The sequence below is a fragment of the Frieseomelitta varia genome, unplaced genomic scaffold (assembly GCF_011392965.1).
Source record: "Frieseomelitta varia isolate USP_RPSP 00005682 unplaced genomic scaffold, Fvar_1.2 scaffold_909, whole genome shotgun sequence".
In the NCBI taxonomy this organism is placed as follows: domain Eukaryota; kingdom Metazoa; phylum Arthropoda; class Insecta; order Hymenoptera; family Apidae; genus Frieseomelitta; species Frieseomelitta varia.
The window spans coordinates 355,641-378,425 of NW_025110711.1; the positions used below are offsets into that span (position 1 = coordinate 355,641).

Genomic DNA, 22,785 nt, shown 5'->3' on the forward strand with positions numbered 1-22,785 from the left:
ACTCAACAAGTTGGACGAGAGGGGTGGCTGATTTACGAGCACGCGTGAATGTAACAACTTGTTTGTTCCTTTTTTTAATAGATTCGTAAACGTATCAAAGCGCCGAAATGGTGAATCTTTAACCGCAGATTTCTCACATTTGCGAGCGAATCTTTCTCAAAGAATTAAAGATTTGGAACGTTTTGTTCTAAAAATGAGCGCGGATGGGAACGATATTTATCAGCAACTGTAAAAATCAGAGCACATTTTCAGAAAGGTAAGGATCTCGAGTGCCTTTCTCAGAGGTACGCGTTCGAATTTTTTTGAAAATTACAAGTGAAATTTTACTGATAATGTGATATTGTAATTAACATCACGGTTTAACCCATTCGTATCGCTGCCGCAGAGCAAAATCTGCTCTGTTACAATCACTGGGGACAATTCGCGGACAGTTGACACTGATATACACTTGTACTCTGTTGGAATTAACAATGGAAGAGAATCATAAATATTTCAATTGGAACAAATTACGAACGACTCGATGAATCAGATACGCGAATCATTTTCGTTTTCAATTTTAAACCTACGGAATAGTATCGTTTTCCCTTTGAATTCATCCGCGTAAATCAATCAGCGACTGGCTGGATATTTCGCGAAAACCAAAAAAAAAAGAAAAAACCGGAAAAAAACATTCGAATCTCGAGGAACGCACGGTCGCGCGAATCCATAAAAAAAATGTCCACCGAGAGAAACTACAAATTAGTCGCTTCGACCACTTCTGGCAGTTCTGGCATTAATTGAAACCGTAGAACCAAGGACCAACTGTGTTCCAACTAACTGGCAACCTGGCAGCTTGGCCGACCACCGTGGTTCGACACGATAAAACGTGTCTCGGTTCCCTTTATTTCCGTCACAAAAGAAAAATTCTGCGCGCGCTGACCGGCCCCGGTCGGCACACGCGACTCTCTCTCTCTCTCTTTTTCTCTTTCTCTCGGTGGAAACGCGGCCGCGGCATGCAGGCGAGGGGGCCCTTTAATTTCGATGGACGATTTGTCGGCCGATTCAGCGAACGTCGCGTACGATCTGCAAAAGCATCCGATCCACCGGAGTTCCGAATAGAATTGCATCGGCAAAGTGCCGGTTCTACCGTTAAAATCTCACCATGGGGGATTAGAGCGAGTTCTGGGGGTATTATCGATCAGTCCCTGTCACGTACGAGCGAACGGACGCTCAATGATGCGGCAGCAATGTTTATCGAGCCTGCGTTTTTGCCACGTTAACCACGATAAGATTGTTTCTTTTCTTTTGGTGTTTTTTTCTTTTTTTTTTTTTTTTNTTTTTTTTGTTCGTCCCGCGATGCCGCGAGATTATTCAAATCAGATGATTATCGATGCTCGGCACGATACCGTGGTTATTTCCAAACGCCATTATTTCCGCGAGATTGTTACCGGCGCCTGCAGATTTTCAAACAGTCACGTTGAAAACTCGGCTGATCGTCGAGTTCGTATCAACTCGCGTTGATATCCATCGCAGTGATGTACAATCCCGCTCAAAAATCTTAGGACAAGTACGAATCGTTCGATGGAAGACGCATCGATCGGCTCTCCGTTAATAAAAAAGCAGGACAAAGTTAAAGACGATGTCGCGGGCGCGAAATTTTTTTAAATTCACCTCGAAACTCGCGGATATAACTTACACTTTCCTACTGTTGAAACGAACTTGTAGAAGCGCGTTATTTCCTCTCAAAAATCATTGTATTTCCGGAATGAATTCAGTTTGACTTCCGAGACACATATCTGTTACAAAATCCGGAAAATAAAATACAGACGAGAAGTGTGTAATATGTTAATAAACGAATAAATAAATAAAGTACAATTCGGCATACTCTATTGCAAAGTGCGCGCAAAATTCAAGAATTTTATTATCCGTCATATCCACCGACCATCGAATATAAAAATGTCCTGCGAGACTTACACGCGAGCGCCAGCTCGGAAATGAAATGGTATCGTTGTAAAATGGAATTTATTCGCGATCCTCCGTTTGCTTTCTGCAAAGGGACGCGGCGAAGGAACGAAAACTGCGGCTGATCGTTTACTTTTGCCAGCGAGATTCCCGTGTACCGTGCATAAACACCGCGAGAAAGTCGCAAACTTTCTGGCATCTGGCTATAAAGCGCAGCCTCGTTTTATCCCGCGACCGAAAAAAGCCGCGGCAACCGGGGAGAGAGATACCTTTAGTTTTGATTTTTCGTACAATCATTCGGCCTGTGTACATAGGCGAGCGTGCGCTCTGGAGAATGGTGGGGTGCTTTCAGGAGATTAATCACATCCGAAAAGGGTTTCCACATTTTACTCGTATATACTTGTGTGTGTGTGTGCGTGAGTGTGTGTCCGTGTCACTGTGTGCGTGTATATATATATATATATGTATATATATATATATGTGTATGTATATATATATATATATACATACTTTTTTTTTCGTTCTGGATTTTTTTCTCTCCTTTTTTGTTTCTTCTCATTCACACGGCGGACGCACGAAAAATTCCGAACCGGGAGCCGTAATAGATAACGATAACAACCGCGCTCCTAGTTTCTGCTTTTTTTCTTCTTGTTACTCGTGCACTGAACTTTCCAACGTGCCTCTTGGCGGATAACAATTTTCGCGTAATGAAAGCTCACGGTCTCCAGCCACGTGAAATGAAAAGTCCGTTTTGTCCTTCGGTTGATCACGAATCATTATGGCGCACCTGATGCGGGATACCTGACCGAAGAATCGCGATAAATAAATTGGCGTTATCGTTCGAGTTGTACGACGAACCTACATATATGACAGATTTACAGAGAACGTGAAACAGAAGAGGCTATGAATGAAGTTTCGACTCGACCTCGCTAAGATCCGACGCTGTCCGTGTTTGTTTCAAGGATCGCGCGTCGAAACGGAGCTTAGAGGTCGTGAAATTGGACGGGCACCGTATATGGCGGATCGGTAGCGGTGGTGCACAGGGTTAATCCACGTGAAACGCGAAATACGAAATATGGAAATTAGATACGATGGACTTCCGGCTTGAAAATAATTAAAGTGATTCACCGGGAAAGGGGGCACTTTGCGATATTGGTGCTTGCCGGATGACACAGAGAAGCGTATTCGGTATCCAGAAGTAATGAATTTTTGCGCCAAGCTGAAAATTTCCACCGTGCGCGTCTCTGTCTCTGCTTCTTCTTTTTCGTTTCACCTTTCTTTTTTTCTCCCTCTCTCTTCTCTTTTTTGTTTTTGCCAAATCAAGAGATAGAGTAGACAGATAACGAAGACCGAATAGTTCGGAAAAATCGTGACGGCGGCGATGGATTCCCGGGCGGAGAAATCCCGTGCGTCCTCCGGGATGGATCGACAGTGATATTTTTCGCTTCCGGTTTGACAAGGTTCCTCGCGCGCCGGAGAAGACAATCGACAATCGCTTTCGACAGATCTATCCATTCACACTGTGCTCCACACGCTACTCGTACACATACACAAATGCTCTTTCTTTCTCCTTTCTTTTCTTTTTTTTTTTTTCTCTCTTTCGGTATCTTGTTCGTCGATTTTATTTGAATATATGTACACACTCAAGCGGCAGGCTCACATGAACACTCGATGGTCCGTGCTTCCGGGACGCGACCGGAGCGTTTCCTCTCCCCTTCGTCTTAAATCAAACGAAATTTCTCGATATTCATATATCCGTTCGTATCGACGATTAGTGTCGTTAAAGTTGGCTGAAACTTCGCTAAAATTGTCGTCAGTGAAAACGGTTCGCGTACAAGTTGTCAGGACAACTCGCGCCGGAAGCGAGGCTTGTGATCGATTGTTCGAGTACGTATTATTCGTCCGTTATTATACTCGCTACACCGGCCGAACAGAACAAGATTCTCTGCGAGAAGCGCGCGCGCGCGCGCGAAACGATCGAAACGTGACTAACAAGGTTTAAGAGAATTTGCCGATCGAATTTCAGCGCGGGCTCAGCTACGAGAACAGTCATCGAAAGGAACGAACGACGAACGACGAGCGGTCGTATCTCTCCATGATTTTCATATGCAACAAACGCGTTTGAAACACGACGATGGAGGGTTTTTAACCTCGTTAACGATTTCGTTTCGGCCAGCGCGTCCTCACGTGGATATTTAATTAACATCGGAAAGCCGAATAAAAATATTTTCTCTGTTGATCTTTCTTCTTTTTTTTTTCTTTTTTTTCTTTCTTTTCTGAGTATCTCGTCATACGATGTGTCGGGGTAATTTTATATTCACAGTATAACGAATACGGGATGTGTCTTTTCCAAGGATATATATTTATGTGTGTGTGTGTGTGTGTCTGTTTGTGCGCGCATGTGTATCCCTTTTTTTTTGTCATTTTAACGGATTTACGAGTGACGAGCTCACAAAACATACGACGACGAATGGCGACGATTTAAACAATGGCGGGCGTATAGTCTTAAATTACTCGGTCGGCTTAATGTCTATTTTCTTCTTTCTTTTCGTTTTTTTTTTTTTTAAACTGCAAACGCGGACATAAATTAGGAGACAAATATGTCAAATTAAGCCCGACGTTAAACATCCTCGAAAAATTCGGTCCGCCGGGACGAGCGTTTAATATAATAAATTCGTTTGGAGAGAGAAGCTCCACGCCGCGATTCGGGTCGCGGGACTCCGAGCTCCTGGTATTGCTATACTTGTAAATCACAACCAATGGAGTATTAGTTTAATACCTAGATGTGTGTATATATATATATAATATATTTTTATGTATATGTCATACGTATCTAGCGTAGTGTTTGTCTCGATCGGGCGACCAGGCCCAATGTTACATAATAATTTATATATATATATATATATGTATAAGATCGTCAACGACGTTTCGCGGATCAATTTGCAGTTAAATTTTCGCGCACGGCGAATAATCGTATAAAAAAAACAGTCGCCGGGTTGGGGAAAATGCCCGCGAATCGGACAGAATCGCTCTCTTGCAAAGTTGTACACGATCAGCGGAGAGAAGAAGAAGTAGACGGAGAATGAGCATTGAGAGAAATGAGAAATACAGAGGGAAGAGAAATCGACGAAGGAAAGTTTATCCTGCGTGTCGATCCGCGATACGTTCCTCGTACGGAAATCAATACCTGCCGATACGGATGATAGTAAGTAAATGTAATGCTTTAATGCAATATATCATGTAGTACAATAATATTTCTACGCACTGCCGAACTTCCCATCCAAGAGATATCCGAGTGAAATCCTCTTTCTCCGCAGCCTCGATAACTTTCGAAACCAGAAGACGGCTGCGTACCCGTGTAAATTCGAGAAAGTAATTGGAACGTACAGAAACGCCGTTCAAAAGTTTTCAATCGCGAGCGTTTTAATTACATTTTCACATCGTGTGATAAAAAATATGCGCGACGATCGAGAAAACACGAGTGTTTTTATTCACTTTTAGAAGCAATTTTATGCTTTTCGAGAGAGACGCGCGGAAAAAATTTGTTTTATCGAACGAAACGACAGTGTGTACACTAGCCAAGGCATTATTTCGGGGACGGACTTTGAGTTTCTTCGAAACAGACGTACGAAGTTGGAATTAGTCAACGGGGGCCGGTGGAGCGGGGACAAATTGGATTTGCGTTTGGCTCGTTTCGCGACGAGATAATTCGAGGGAAACGTTCAAGAAAAATAAGCGGGAGAGAGAACAAACGGGACGACGCGGTGCTACGAGGTCGAGTGATTTGAATTTCGTGCGGTTTGCTCGTTGGATTGGCTCGACGACAGTAGAGGCAGTCAATCATTCGTCCGACACATTGGACTATCTAGTAGAACGAGCGCGAGGAAAAGACGCGGCTGTCGTAAACTGTCGGGATACGGGGCGATCGAGTGAAAAACAGATTGCACGAGCGAGAACGAGCGAATCGATCGATATTGGTATTTTTCCAAAATAACTTTCTAATTGTCCAATGAATTGCGCGCGAATTTCAGCGAGGTTTGTTCGTGACACGCGCGTATTTCGGGGATTCAAGGCAGCGGAAAAAACAACCGGTGAAAAACGGCGTCCTTCCGTGAAAAAAAATAAAGCCCGTTCCGTTCGCAACAGTCAGCCGGGAAACACGATTTTCCGGGTACAAACGCTGTCCGAAATATTGCATTTTTTTATCTTCCTCCTTTTTTTTCTTTATTATTTGTTCCCTCATTCATCGTTTGGCATATTTCTTTCATTCTTCTTTGGTGAAAAAAAAAACCAACGATCCGTTTTTTTTTCTTTCCTACCATGCGGGTATCGCGCATTGATTGGTCGTTTTTTAACGCAAACGTGTTCAAACACGTGTTGCTGAGTTGTCAAATATTCCGTCGGGAAAGAGAGATCAGAAATAAAATGAAATTCCTCGTAAACGAAAAGATGATGGAAAAGTTTTGCGTGGCCAAGCGTAACTGTCGCGAGCGTAATCTCGTCGAGACAATGGAGGAGAAGCGAGCAACTGCTCCGAAACAGCTGATTAGACAAAGCGAAGGAACAACGCTCCAATCGGTGATCATTGGCTCGCAAAACCGCTGTTCGGCTGGATGGCTGGTTTCGGATGTATGCAATCGACGTGAAAGCTGTAATGGAGAAAATTTGCGATAACCGAGTCGTTTCCGAGCTTAACGGGGATGGAAGGAGGGGAAGGGGGCGGAGAGAGGGCGATACAGCGTGCATTTTACGAGCACTTTGGGAGAACGTAAAGTCCGGCTTCGCTGGAAATCGAGTCAGCCTCTCGTAATATTCACTGTCACTTCAACAGAGTTTGCTGTCGTAAAAAACAAACGTGTAAAAAACAAAAAAATGAAAAAAGAGGAGAAACAGGGAAAAAGGAAAACACGAAAGCGCGAAAGGGGAGAGAGAAAGAGAGAGAGAAATATGGAAAAGAAAAGGTTTGAAAAGAATGAAAATAAGGCCGCAATTTCGACATCGACGAGACACAATGAAGCAAGAGAGGAGAATTTCACGGATTAAAGGAGGATTAAAGAAACACAGGCTCTCAGATTGCCTCTCGAACGTCGAATCAGAGCTGTTCAAACGTTCGATTTACTCTTGGATAGGAATTCGCGCCGCGTCTGGACAGTGCCACGAATAAAGTAATAGTTCATTTGTCTATCCTATAATAATTAAAAATCTTGTAGTGTCCGTAGCACGGCTACGAACGTGTTCTCACAACCTTATCACAACCTTATTATAGAGCGCCCTGGTGACGAGGTCGAGTTTCTTTTTCGAATTAACCAGACTATCGCGCGATCTCCTTTCACACGGTTTTACCTACGATACGTCCTCCTCTGACAACCGCGTGCTCTCCTTGTCTATTTCATTTTTCTCTCTCGTCTTCTTTCCTCTTTATCTTTTTTTTCCTCCTCATTCTGTTTTTCTTTTTTTCCCCCGTTTTTACCTTCGTGTCTATTTATTCGATTTGGCGCGGCACTCGAGGGGACGGCAAACGTGTCACCTATTCCCTCGTTAATCGGCAGCGACTCGTTTTAATTTAACCCCTTCCTCGCGCCTCAATCATTCGCCGATACGAAACAAACGCGGTTACGAACACCAATGACCGACGGCGTGTTCCGTCAGCGGCGCGCATTGTTTTCTATTGTTTTCCTATTAACGAACTAATTTTTGAACACGGTTATATTATTATTATAGCACGAATCGTCATTGACCGATTCCAATCACCGATATGTATATTCGAATGCGTGAGGATTTCTTTTCTTTTCTCAACTATGTTTCCATTTAGTCGAAGGATCGACGAACGTTGACGCACGAAGAGCAGCAACCGCTCTCTTCTTTTTCTTGATCCGCTCGCTGTAATTGCGCGTGCCGATGGAAAGAAGACTGGAGGCGACTTAAATATTTTTTTTACACACACATACACACGCACACACACATACACATGCATGCAATACCGCCGCAACATTCTCTTCTATTCGTGTCACGCGTTTTCTCACTCTTCCCTCGATGCACGTAACTTCGCTTCAGCGCACGCAACACTCTGACGTCGCTCGCCAATGGCGACACCAACATCTTCTCCCAATACGTCTCCTCTTCCTCTCCGACTATTCACTTTGTCAACAGTCTGCCTTCCTCTTCTCGCACTTGGATCACGTTTGTCATCGATATTCACAACCACGATCACAACCTGCGACTGGTAATGAACGGAGTGAGTAACGTCTAACCGCACATCTAAGGATACGCGATGTTTCTCGCTTGCGCTATCGTTGCTAAGAAAGAAGCCCTCTTTACTCTTCGTTTGCCCTCCTCCCGGATCGATCTGTTCATCCGTGAAAGTTTCTCTCTCGGAAGCTCGTCGGCCGCGGCGCGCTTCTCCCAAGAAAAATCGACGACGATCAACCACGTTGATCTCGTTAAAACGACCAAGGCCAACCCGTTCTGCTCGTCCGTTATTATAACACCGTCCTGAATCACGATCGTAACTCGCGACTCGTCCTTCTCCGGATTTTGCAAACTCAACTCGGTGTTGCGAACCGTGTACCTCCGGTATCTCTGCACGATCTTGTAAAAGAAAAAAAAAAAAAAATTGCCTAAATTCGGGCCAAGACGTAATTTCTCAGAAGAGTCAACCTTGACTCGGCTATCGACTATCGAGTTTCGAGAGATGTCTCCGATCCACTATCTCTGGCCATGAATTCACGACGTCTCTGGCGACACTCGGCCCGGACCGATTCTTTGAAGAATGAAAGATTGAATATCGCCGGGGAAAGGGGAGCCAACCCGAGTTCAAACAAAACGTTCTTTTTCACGAGGGCTACTTGAGAGAACGATCATCGGTTATCGGGAGGAGGGTAACCGACTCCATTGTTTCACGAGTAAATCCTCGCTATTAAAAGACCGCGCGGAGGATCCTCGCGCGAGGGGAGATCACGTGCACGATTTTTCTCTCTCTCTCTCTCTCTCTCTCTTGGTAGGTGACGTTACATTTGGTGCGCGTAATACCACCATAGGATATACGTATATTCTATCTTCTAAACGTCTTAACTGGAGTCTTGGTCGATTTCGTAGAAAATTCCTATTCGTAAACGCGGTGAACTTTTTGCTTTTATCTCTCTGCTCGGGGTTTAAGAACACCACCGGCGTGTTTTCTCCCTCATTTCGTTCCTCTACGTGCGAATTCGAGCGTATCACACCTCGATTCTCAAACCTCGTTCACGTCGGGAGGGGGGGGGGGAGGAGGAGGAGGGGAGGTTAATGGAAACAAAGAAAGCTGAGAAGCTGCGCGAAAGAAGAAACTCGAAAGACTCGCTTCGCACCGTCTGTTACGCCGTCGATTCATCAGTGATCTTGGATATTTCTTCCCAGTTCTCGAGGGGGGCGATATTTCGCCGAGGCTCCTTGTAGAAAATGGAACGGCCAGATCGACTCGAGATCGGCCAGAATCGGATCTCCGCGACGCGTTCTTGGAAACGTTTCCCATTCAATTCGCCGGATCGAAGTTCGTAGGTGTTGACGAACCGGCGATCGAACCGATCGAATTCGTCGAATTGGCCTTCTGGCACGAGTTTCGCAACGAGAAAACCTCCTCCTCCCCCCCCTCCCAACCGGACGAAGTAACCGGCGATCAACGAAAGGAACGAACGATTCAGCGGAACAATCCAAGCTCGGCGAGTTTCATTTCCTTAAGATTCCTTATCGCGCGTCTTGTTTCCTCGCTCACTTAGCAGGATTAATGGAACAAGTTTAATGGAACGACGAGAATATCGCCGTTAAATTGGACTATCGCACTCGCCGTTTGGTCGCTTAATCCGCGCCGCCGCGATTCGAACTCGCAGCTCGCAGCTCTCTCTCTCTCTCTCTCTCTCTCTCTCTCTCTCTCTTTCGTCCCGGTGAAATCGTTCACTGGAAATCTCTAATGTCCGTTAAACTATGAACCACCGAGTAACGAGTGTGCACCGGCGTTCCACGCATCCACGCGAGACTGTTAATCTTTTCGATGGAATCTCTTCGTCGCTTCGTCATCCGGAGGACTATCGACGATATATCCTGTTCCGTGGCGCGTCTGCCTCGAACATGCCTCGAGAAAACCAACCGAACTCTCATCCTTGTGTCGTCGTCGTCGTCGTCGTTGTCGTCGTCTTCTTCGACGAACCAGTCCCAAGTTTCACCGTTTCATTACCGATGCCTGACCGCGCGAGACGGCAGGCACAGTAACGAACAGCAACAGTGTGTTTCCCACAGTTTCGAGATACAACTAACCACCGATCGGCTGGCGTTTCAACGAATACGCAGCAACTTTCTAAACGCTCGCCGGTAGTCGAGATTGAAGATGGTGTATATGAGCGGGTTCAGGGCGCTGTTCACGTAACCGAGCCACGTGATGAAGTAGACCATTCGATCCGATGGACAACAAGCCGGACAGAACGGCACGATCACGTACATGAGAAAGAACGGTAGCCAACAGACGACGAACACGCCCATGATCACGCCCAGCGTCCTCGCGGCTCGTCTCTCCTTCGACAACGAGATCCTCTGTCGTTCCTCGATGAACTGATACACGGTGGTGGTTGTTGCCGGTGCTCGTCCGCTGGTTGTTCTCCTCGAGGAGGACGTAGTCACGGTGCCACCACCTCCTATCGTCACCTCCGTCGGCTCGTCGTCGATCAACGAAGGTTTCGCGTGCGACCGAGGCGTCGATCTTTCGTTATGGTTCGTCTCGGAACTGACCGATTCCTCGGCGTCGTCCACCTCGCGATGTCTAGTCGACTGGACAGCGTTCAGCCTGCTCTGTCTGGCCCGTTCCCTCAGTCTTCTCCTCGTCGCCAGGAAGATCTCCAGGTACACCAGGCTCATCAACAACAGAGGAATAAAGAACGAGCCTAACGACGAGTAAATCACGTAACCCTGCCTTCTGGTCAACTGGCACGGCGTGCCCGGCTCCAATTCCTCCGGCCAGTCGTTCCAGCCGGCCAATGGTGGCGAGCTGATCGCACCTGACAGCAACCACACGCCGGCTATCGTCGCCAAAACTCTCTTGAGGGTTCGTTTCTGCGCGTAGTTGATGGGGTCGGTGATCGCCCAGTAACGATCGAGCGCGATCGCGCACAGATTCAGTATACTGGCGGTGCAGCATAGCACGTCGCAGGTCAGCCACAGTTTGCACAGGTGTATACCGAAGATCCACTTGCCGAGCAGGAGATAGGCGACGTTGAAAGGCATCACCAAGATGGCGACCGCGAGATCGGCCACCGCCAGCGAGACGATAAAGAAGTTCTGCACGATTCGCAGCGGCCTGTAGGTGAACACGCTGAGGATCACCAACGCGTTACCCAACACCGTGGCCAGAACGAGGAATCCAAGTGTCAAAGAGGCGGCCGCGGCTTCCCACACTGGCAAGTTCGAGCCTGTTTCCTCTTCCGGCGGTCCACAGCCGGCCACCTCGTAGTCTTCGGTCATCGTGCCGCCTGATTCCCCGCTCGAGTTCATGTTGTCGAGCCTGCTCCCTGGAACAATAGGTCCTCGTTAGCCGTAAGAAGAACGGATACTGTATCGATCTGATTAACCAAGGACCGGCGAAAGCCTGGCCTCGCGTAGTTAACGTTAAATTCGCGTCGCTTGTCACCGAGTTCAGTTGGCTGATGATCGTCTATTATGGCACTAAATATGACAGACAACGATTCGTGAGATTTCAAGTTCCTTCTTAACCTCTTGCGCTGGAATGACGTGCCACGCACGTCGAGAATTTTTTTGTCCCAAAATTGCAATGTTTTCTCAGTTTTAAGTATATTTAGGTATAACCCAGGCAAAACAAATAGTAAATTTATTACTTCACAATAATTTCTATCCAGTGACATCATACCGACGTGTTCAAAAGAAAAAGAAAGCGACGAATTATTGTATACGGATTCGGTCACTCGTTATGGTCCGCAATCAGTTGCCAAGTGGTTAACCTCTTGCGCTGGAATGACGTGCCACACACGTCGAGAATTTTTTTGTCCCAAAATTGCAATGTTTTCTCAGTTTTAAGTATATTTAGGTATAACCCAGGCAAAACAAATAGTAAATTTATTACTTCACAATAATTTCCATCCAGTGATATCATACCGACGTGTTCAAAAAGAAAAAGAAAGCGATGAATTATTGTATACGGGTTCGGTCACTCGTTATGGTCCGCGAACCAGTTGCCGGCGCAAGGGGTTAAACGATTAGATTAGGCGTGGCTCGGGTGAGCGATGCGACGTCCTTGCGTATTTTATGTCTCATAAAAGTCGACGTAACTTTCGGGCATGAGAACGAGAGACCGGTACGAATTTCACGGGAGTGAGAATATAAAGTTAAAGCGATTAGAAAGAAATGATGATCCCAGTACGAAATGCACGTATTATAAGCATTTGTGAGAGAGCGGGAAGGTTTTAATTTATCATTCTCGAATATATGTTCCTTCCTTTTCCTGAATCCCACCGGGTAATAGGATTACTATACTTTACTCACTATAGTGTCATTTTTCGAGACAAAACGTCGCTATAATATTTTTCCTTTTATTTCCAACTTTATTTTCTATATACGGGACATTCTGTGTAGAATGTAAGAGAATTAAGATCGGATGAAATACGATCGACTCGCGAAATCACGCGACGCATCGTTCGTTCCGCGAAAATCGTTGATATAACCTGCACCCCGTTTCTCGTCGATGAAAACGTTCGTTGCACGCGCTTCGGTCGCCTCTGCAACGAGCAATACCGCGCCACTCGACGTTGCGTTTCAAAGTAATCGCTTCGTTTGAAAGACCGTACAGAAAATAATGGGGGAGGGAAATAGCTACTGGCGTTGGTTTTTAAGTGCCTCCGTAAATCCTCGCAACGCCAGCACGAGCAACAAGCGTATTTTGTCTTTCATAGAGTCTCGCCCGTCCACCTGTTTTTTCTTTTTTCCTTTTTTTTTTTCTCTCTCTCTCTCTCTCTCTCTCCCGTGTGCGATGCAGGATTTTACGCGCGATAGATCAAAGTAATCTGACCCGAGACGAAGATAATCCTTGATCGGTGACACCAGAATTTCGCCGATGGCCTGCGTACGCCTGCACGCCGTGCGTTTTATCTTCTCCCCTTACTAGTCGCGCTATTTTGCGTCAGTATCGGCGTCACGTGGAACCTGTTTCTTCCCTTCCCTTCCAGCCAACTAGTTCGACGCGCCACGGCTCGTTTCTCTCAGACAGCCTGCACCCAACACCTCTTTCTTCCTACGCTTCCAACGAGCAAAGTTTCGCGGAAACTTGCACGAGAAATGGTAACGAGATTAAACGGAGTGGTGAAAGCCCGCGAGCGTGTTTCCTCCTGAAACGGAGAAACGTTAACGAGAAAAGAATAATCTGGGAGGAAAAACAATTAATTTTAGGAGGGAGGGGGCCGAAGGAAATAACAGGGCCGCAAGGTACACACCGTTGCGTCGGCGGACGTAGAGAGACGAGGAAGGTGTTCCTTTCCGGAGAACGTGGGAGGGCAGTGCAGACCTTGCAAAAGCACGGCTATTTTTTAGCTGGAATATTAAGATACTGGGGACGCAATAAATAAATGCCGTGTCCTTTGGAATTTTAATTTTCTTCACGCTCGATGGCTACCGGCGCGTTGTACACTTGGCATTTACGAAGAGTAATTTAAAAATTGCCATGGCACATGGAGTTGCCCAAGTTTTACACCTGGAGGAATGCGGTGACCTTTCCGAAAAGAATCGAGTGTCTCGCGTCGGTTCGGGTATCGTCCCACTCTCGTCGGGAAAGTTCATTAAAAAATTAAGATTTTAACACACTCCAACAAAGACAGGTGTAGAATAAGTTCTTGTTCTTTGTACAAGTGTTATTAGTACAAGAGCACGTAATACACAAAATACAAACTGTAATAAACGACGTAAAATATCGAAAATAGTCTCGTTATAATATCAACTTCATTCTTTTAATTGCGTGACAATTGCGTTAGAGATTTAGTCCAACAAAATTACGCAAACTATAAGTGGAACAGATAACGAAGATTAGTACGACCTTGCGAAGTGGGTGAGAAAGAGAACCGTTCTCCGAATGATATTTTCTCCGGCGATGGTGTTTGCAGGGGCGACCAACTTCAAGGGAAAAATAAAAGAAGAGAGAACACGGGGATACAGGGATTCAAGGGGCGGATTAAACGATTTTGCCGCTTTAACGTACTGTTATTCCCTGTGGCTTGTGCAGTTGCACGCCACAGCAGCGGGAAGGTTACAACCGCGGTTACAACCGTGAAATTCGCAACTGCCTTATCGAGTGATCCGGTAAACTTCCCGTTTAGAATGCAAACAAATTCCACGGCCAATGTACGGTGGCAGATCCGCCGAACAATTCCCAAAGCACATGCACAGGTTCGACTACTCGTTAGTATGCAACCGTTCTTGGAACGCACGATATTTCGACCGCGCCCGGTCATTTAGAAACCAAATTAACCGCGCGGAACGATAAGAATTTTTAAATAAAACGCCAAGCGATCTTCCCCTCTTCCTTCGTTCCTTGCGAGACAGAAAAAAAAGAAAAAACGAAACTTCTCCGTGGCTATAAGTAATCTGCTCGTTCAAGGGGATATATAGTCCCCTGAAAGAAATGGTAAGAAGTATTAAAGTACTCTGAAGAGGATGTACTCTGTATTTAGATACGATATTATACGCTCGTAAACGTGCATCGTAGATGCGCTCGGTAGTTTCTTTCTTTTTTATTTTCTACTTTTTTTATTTTCATCTCGCTCGGGATCTCGCATCCAATTTTTCCCCTCCGAACCACCTGCTACACTGAATGAATCTGTTTGTTCGTTGTCAGGCTCAGCTCGTTTCCATGTGACTCTTCCGTTTTGTAAAATTTATCAAATTCGTCCACCCCTCCGGACCATTTGTGAATTTTTGTGAAAGATTTAACCTTCCGCAACGTCGTGCAATTTGTAAGTCACTCGTGTCTGCGTATCTACACAATTTTTACACGGATTAAAAAACAGGTTGCTACGTAAAAATGTTGACGAACGCGATTATCTGCCAGAATTTTCATCGGAGCTACATATCCTTTATAAATGAAGATTGCTTTTATCGTTCAACACGAACGTTTAATCTGATCGTGCGCTCACAGTTTAGCAAACGATGGATTTGTAATGTTCCGAAATAAATTGAAAACTATTAACAACATTCTCGCGTTTCGCGTTTAAGCTTGAGGTATGTTTCTCAACTTCGAGAAGAATGATCGAAAGATCGCGATCAATTACTACATTTTGCATAGCTTGCGTAGCGTATGCAATATATTTTCTAATATACAATTTCAAAAATTTATTTATAAATATTATTGTGTTAATATTGTATTAATATAATATTAATTTATTTAATATTAATATATTAATTTATTTATAGATATTTATTGTATTATAAATTGTAAAGAGACTTTATGGACATCCACATAGGGTTATGTTAAAGATATCGTGTATCGAACAAACGGGACATCTAAAGTAGAGGATCACTGATGCCATTGCCACCATTGATGAGAGTATGCTACAGAGAACATGGCAAGAAATCGTCTTGATGTGCTTCAACTAATGGTGCCCATATAGAAGAGCATTAAATGAGGCAGAAGAAACTTAAATATATACGTCTCGTTTTGTTATAATTTCCACTCATCTGTCTTTTCATTTACCTTAGTAATAAATTTTTGAAATTGTAAAGAAATTTTATGAAAATCCACAATCTATTAGCGAGTAAATGAAAGTCTGCTTTTAGAGGATTAACGCAAATATCAATTACACACACACACACACACACACTGATTGCAGAATCGAGAAAGACATTAAAGAAAAAAGAAAGTGAAATTAATTCCCCTTCGATTTCATGTTCTTCGTCTCGTGCCGGGAGGGAACCGGAGAATTATTATAAGCAATGATCCATGGTGAAATGCAGGCACGTTCCACTTGCTCGGGCCGCGCGGAATTCAATCAGAGCTTTAAGATCGAGAATACGATATTGCCGGGGAAAACGTTAATAGATTCCGTGGCGTGTTACATTTCGATCGATATTTGAAACCGGCCAGATACGGGCCGGAGATTCATTCTCTCGCCCATCTTGTTCCCCTTCGCTCAAATACACCTGCTGACAGACCGGGAGTAATGAATAAAAATAGCTGCAAGCTGCGAACACGCGCTCACCGTGTCCGTTCGATACCACACGGGTGCCAAACACCGGATATCTGGAATTTTCCCCTCGATATTTATATGTCCTCGCGGTAAATTTCTTCCCCTTTCGTTCGTGTTTCGCGCATAACACCATATGCGCTCGCCTGCGATTCGAAGTGGCAACCATCGTGAACACGGAACGCGCAATTTTCGTTTGCCGATCACGTTCTTCGTTTATCTGTCCGCACGTAAGAAAAGTATTTCAAGAGTTTAATCTTGCTGTTCTTCTCGTTTCTTTGTCGCATCTTCTCAGACATTTTTTTCTTTCGCGATGCTTTATTTCTCGCAGATTTTTATTTATTTCATGGACCAACATATGTACATCGGAGTAGTATTTCCGTTTCGATTCGGAGGACTGGCAAGAAAGTGTTAGGTTCGTGCGAGGTCTTGTTTTCTTCTTCTTTTTTTTTTTTTTCAAATAAAACTTGAACCGTATCTGGTTTGTTGTTAGTGACACGCTTTGATCGAGATGCCTCGCGGGCGTAAATATTTATTTTTCGCGAAGCGCCACGCTTCGAGTTACTTCACGTAGCGGGGAAATAAAATCATTTGCTGCGCAAAAACACGAAACGCTGCTTTCGTTTAACTGGTCCTTTCTATTCACATTCCCCTTTTGTATCGTCTGCTTGCATTCCGCAATTTGATTATCTGTTGGGTGAATTCTAAATGAAAAACCACGCCGAGAGATATATCTCTCTGGCAAATATGCGCGCAATGTGCAAAGCTTTTATAAACTATCGAAAGTGGAATGTTCACTGCGATATTTATAAATATTTTAGTATTTTTTATAATATATACCTCAAGTATTTAATATTTTAGAAATATGAAACTGCGTAAAGATCCGCGTGCAACTTCTTTAATGGTACAAAGTTTACTGTACAGGAATAACTGATAAACAAATAATAGAATATTTGTTATAATATTTAACAGAAGAGGCAAATTTCTGCTCAAGCACCATTTCTTTAATTGCCGCTTCGTAGAAACAAATTACGAAACAATGAAATAATTTCTTGCAGTTTTACTTTTGACTTTCCCCTTCTTTAACCACTCGCGCTGGCAACTGGTTCGCGGACCATAACGAGTAATAAATTTATTATTTCGTTTTGCCTGAGTTGTACTTAAATATACTTAAAACTGAGAAAACATTGCAATTTTGAGAGAAAAAATTCTCGACGTGCGTGGCACGTCATTCGAGGGCAAGAAGTTAACCACTTGGCAACCGATTGCGGACCATAACGAGTGACCGAACCCGTATACAATAATTCATCGCTTTCTTTTTCTTTTAAACTCGTCGGTATGATATCACTGGATAGAAATTATTGTGAAGTAATAAATTTATTATTTCGTTTTGCCCGAGTTGTACTTAAATATACTTAAAACTGAGAAAACATTGCAATTTTGGGACAAAATAGTCTCAATGTGCGTGGCACGTCATTGCAGCGCAAGAGATTAACCACTTGGCAACCGATTGCGGACCATAACGAGTGACCGAACTCGTATACAATAATTCGTCGCTTTCTTTTTCTTTTGAACTCTTCGGATCGAATGATATCACTGATTAGAAATTATTGTGAAGTAATAAATTTACTATTTATTTTGCCTGAGTTATACTTAAATATACTTAGAACTGAGAAAACATTGCAATTTTGGGACAAAAAAATTCTGCAGCGCAAGAGGTTAACATGGCCGACAATTGCCAATGGTATAAAGCGCAGTGAGTAAATAACAAATTGGTGAACAAATTCAAATTTCGAGGGGGAAACAATATTCCAGACGTAGGCAACCTAATAGAAAATTCTACTCATGCCCGTAAGAAGCTCTTTAGCGCAGTCGTTATCCCTTCATCTTTAAAAGGATAAAGACCAGTTTTACTCCATGCTCGTTTCAGCTCAGCCTGAGTGTTCCAAGACAGAAGCAATCGAGAGAGAGAGAGAGAGAGAGAGAGAGAGAGAGAGAGAGAGAAAGAGAAGGAGAAAGATCCAGAGAGCATCGAATTGAGCATCCATGTTTTTCTAGGATAGAAGCGTGAACCCGAAAGGATAAGAAGTTCGTTGTGTTCGCTTTCGAGGAGGATCGTCGGAATCCTGGTCGCGGATAATACAAAAATCGGATCGGATCGAACGAAACAGCCGTTTTTGCTTCCTTCGAATCAACGATCCGGCCAAGTGCCACTTCTCGCGAGATACACACACGAAGATAGAGAAACGTACATACGAGACGTATGTACAAGACATTCGAATTCAACGAGCTTTTCATCCAAAACCATTTGGTACCGAGAGTCGAAGTGTTCACTCGGGAGGGTGAAACCCGGTGCCATTATCGAGTCGAAGTTACTTGTTCCAGCGTTAAGCTACAAGTTCGTGTTTGAGGATCTTGGAAGCCATGGCGCAGCCATTCTCGCGTGGAAATGTCAATCGATTCGAACTTGGATCGGGCCTCTTACTTTCAATGAAAACGGGGAACGTATAGAGAGGACGTCGTGTACGCGGTGATGTAACCGAAAAATAAAGAAGAAATCTTTTCACTTAAGACCGCGTTTTCGAGTACACTTGAATTTGATTAATTCTGCACAGGGACGAGGAATCTCTTGACTTTTTACATTAAGTCGCAAATATGTCAGAGACTGTTGACTGGACAAATACGTCTAATATTTTAAGATACAAAAACTAAGTTAAAGTAACAAATTACACAGTTTTTTCCGTATCTACAGTATAATGTCTCTTTTTAACAACGTAATTCTTTCTTTAATTTTTTTATCCGTGAAAAGCAATACAACATTCAATTTAACTTCTTTCCGCTATCTCGTACAATTTCGTAGATAATCAGGGTAACACGAGAAGAGGTGTTTTCACTCCGAACGTCATTTTTCAGCAGAGAGCGAGAAATTGTTCCGTCGTGAGCATCGCGCGCGAGCAATTTATAAATTCCTTAAAAATCTGTCCAAATTGCCGAACTTTTCTTCAGCGATTTTCGAGCGTGTTTCAAAGAATACGTTTGCTGCCAACGTACGTACGTACATTACGTGGCCACGTAGCATTGAAACCTAAATTTGGTCCCATTGCACACCTAAATGGTCCGCGGACATTTTGTCATTATCGTTTCTCGTTTCCCTTTGGTTAGAAAGGAAAGGAACCGGATGTCTGGCGCCGTTCTCCCCGGCGAGAAATGAACTTCGAGGAAGCGCAAGTGCTGTGCAAACAGGACGACGTGCCGCTTCGTTGTCTTCGTAATTTTTAATACCCTTCCGTCGACCCTTGTGTCCCAGCCACGTTTTCAAAGAAGGTGGAGGGCGGGGGGGGAGTGGGGAGGGCGGAAGAGGAGAGATCGATCTCTCGACTCACGAGAACCTCGGCCTACGGAACTCGATTCCACGCGGAAGTCGAATTCGTCAGTCGTCTTACCATTTAATTAAAGTCCGACTGATGTCTGATGAAGATTAATTCGATTAGATATTCCGCGGGATCGAGTTGATTTTATCGAAAGGGAGAGGGGACGGGGGAGGAGGTGAACAAAGTAAAGGAACGAGTCTCTCTGCATTAAATGGGTCGCCTTTCGCGATTCCCTCTTTTCCTTTCGCTCGCAGCACCTTCCCACCGTCCCTGTCCACTTTCGGCGGCCATTAAAATATCAAAGCGCGCCGCGAAGAGGCACCGGAAGGTAAAGAAATGCTTAGACACGGCGTTCCATCACGGCGGCACTTTCGAACGAACACGGTGAACGGCTTAACAGCCGAACGTGTTAAAGGAACGGGCTGGAGGAAACACTTAAAGCCGTAATGAGCGGAAGAACGAGCGTACGATATCGACCGAAAACTAATGTACGCCGGAGGGATACGTCGCGATACGACCAAGTGTGATAAATGGCGGATTGATTGAACTGTGAAGCATGAGCAAACGATCGTTTCAAGTGCCGGGAGTCTACTGTTCAACTGGGCGAGATACGAATCTCGAAGAAAAATGAAGCGAAAGAACGCGTTAACGGACAGGAGGAGAGTCAGAGAGAGAGAGAGAGAGAGGTAAGTTGTATTATATATTGGATCACTTAAGAACATATGTACCTCTATAAGCCGGAAGTTAACTTGAGCAGAAACATTTGAGAACAATCTCGGCATTTTGTTCGGCTAAAGAACATTTTTAAAGCAACGTCAAAGTTTCTAGTGTCGGAAACTGATTCCCCAATTTGGATTGTAGGTATCCCTTAGTTATTTTAGAGTACTGAGAAAATCTAGACACGTATCTGGCAAAAGTAATCAGTCGAAGCTTTAGTTGCGTTGCATCTTCCTGATATTTTAAGATTTCAAGTTAAAAATAACTTTTCAGCATTCTGAACAGAACGTATCCTCAAGTACGAAAGTATAATTTCGCCGGTCCAACTTAAGAACCATTAGGTGGTTTTATTTACGAAAATTTTAAATTTCAGGTGTAATGAAACAACTTCTTCGAAAAAGTATCAGATTAACGTTACGATAACATTGAAGATACGACCAAGGGTCAGAGTTCAAATTAGAAAACTTTGCCCGGCGAGATAGAGTAAACGCCCTGAAAGATAAAGTAAACAGAAATGGAAGAAATACGGAAGAAAGAATGAAGGAAATTAACGGTCGGATAAAAAAAGGGCAGATTGAAAGAGCGAAGGAAAGCGAGGAGTGTGCATCACGTGGGACGTGCAAGAATCTGGGTAAAACGGATTGAGAGCAAGAGATCGCGAAACGTGAGCGAATACTAAGCTGCCGTAAGCGCATCCCCGTACGTGTTACAATTCGTCGTTGATAAATTGTGCGAAACTCCGCGGAGTTTGGACGGTTTACCGCCGGGATGTTCAGCATTATCACGCCGGATAATGTTGTTATATTAAAACTTATTAGCCAGTTTCCTGTTTACAAGCGCCACGTTTCTCGGGTAAATCTTCTCCTATTTTTACGCGTAATTCTTTAGTTTGTTTACTTCAAGCGTAATCCCTGTTTCCCTAATTACGCTTGAACCAAGTTCAATAAAATTTCCTGCGCGTAAAATCAACTTCAAGCAGTCCGTTTTCACAGAAACGACTTCGAAACTCTATCGGAAATACGAAAGAAGCAGGAGGAAGAGTTTTTATCGTCAACAACTTCAACAACAAAACTACGCCCAACGTAGCCCAAATATTTTTCGTTCGTTTCGCTTGCTATTTCGCTGGCATACCACCCGAATGTATTCATATCTCTAAATAATTCCGGCAGCGAAATTCGAATTCGCGCCGGAAAGTTCCATTTGCCCTCGCTATCTCTCCCTACTCCTCGACTGCCATAACTCACCGGGTTTGTTAATATTTTATCGCGTCGCATAACCCATAAGTTACTAGCCTCTTACCTCGCATCGAGACTTCGCTTTTGCTTCTCTTTACCTATCAAAAGTCCCTGTGTGTATAATCATTTCCATAGCTCTCCCTCTCTCTCTCTCTCTCTCTCCCTCTTTCTCGTATCTGCGTATAGCTCGCTACGATAAGATCGGATGCTCGCGGACTCGCGGAATCTGGAAGAGCGATCTCACGCTGGCGGCACACGCAAGCCAGCCGAACGTTTGAACGAAACATAGAGCTCTCTCTCTCTCTCTCTCTCTCTCTCTCTCTCTCTCTCTCTCTCTCTCTCTCTCTGGTGAGACCCGATCCGTAATTTACTTTGGCCGAGAGAGAGAGAGCCGGCGAAGTTTCGACGAGGGGCGGGTTCCATTAGCAGTGCCCTCACGTTCGACGTGTAATTCGCCCGTCAGCCAATACCGTGCGCGCGACTTTAGATTTGCCGCTAATTTACCGTCTCGCTGTACTTCCGGTGTAAATGGTTCGGACGGCTGGTAACTGCCTAGACCATACCGGTTGTAACATCGACACGGGGAACACTTGTAACGTCGGTTTCGATCGTTACGCGTTACATCACGAACGCGTCATAATCACCGTGCAAACTCGTCGTTCGCCGGCGAAAGCGGTTCCATCCCGGCGGAAAATTGGTTCGACCGGCAGGTGACGAGAGGAGAGAAAACAGAGTGATCTGTAGGATATAAAGAATCAGAAATCGGAATTTTTCTTTAATTTGTTCCCGATCGAGCGAATTCTGCCGGTACTCGTCATCCACGACGTTTTCCTTTTATTTAATATGTTGCAAGAGAACGAAACTGGAAAGTAGAAAGTAGTCAGAAGAATAAGGATTAGTCTACGCGGTGTATATATACTTACTAGTCTTCGCAAGTAGTCTGTCTAAGCAGAAATTAGAATATACAGAGTAGAAAAGTTTCTCCTTACTTATTTTTTTTTTTTTTTTAATAAAACATCAAGGTATAAGAAAAAATTAATTTTATTAATTTTAGTAGAAAGTAATTTTTGGCCCAATGACTTGTACAATATTTAATTTGTGCGTGATTCTCGGAATTCCAACATTGTAAACTTAACTGATAACAATTGCATTTACATTAAAACATCAATTTCGCTGGTTTTTACATACTTGTCGCTTACATATCATTTCGATAGAAACTTCATCCCCTAAAAGTGCCTTTTTTTACTAATCATATCAACTTGAAAAATAAAACGGAGGTTTGAAAAATAGTTTAATAAAATGCACTGTATTCCTATGTAT

The 22,785-nt window shown here is 44.1% G+C and overlaps 1 protein-coding gene across 2 annotated transcripts in view; it reads right to left on the reverse strand.

Moving 5' to 3' along the window:
- Positions 1 to 5,565: 5,565 nt before the first annotated feature.
- Positions 5,566 to 22,785, reverse strand: part of LOC122537439 (putative tyramine receptor 2) — a 67,361-nt gene continuing 50,141 nt past the window's right edge. For both annotated transcript variants that reach the window (XM_043670592.1, XM_043670593.1), the window contains one exon: positions 5,566 to 11,471. In XM_043670592.1, the coding sequence (XP_043526527.1) occupies positions 10,246 to 11,454 (1,209 nt within the window). In that variant the 5' untranslated portion in view covers positions 11,455 to 11,471 and the 3' untranslated portion in view covers positions 5,566 to 10,245. The remainder of the gene's footprint in view (positions 11,472 to 22,785) is intronic.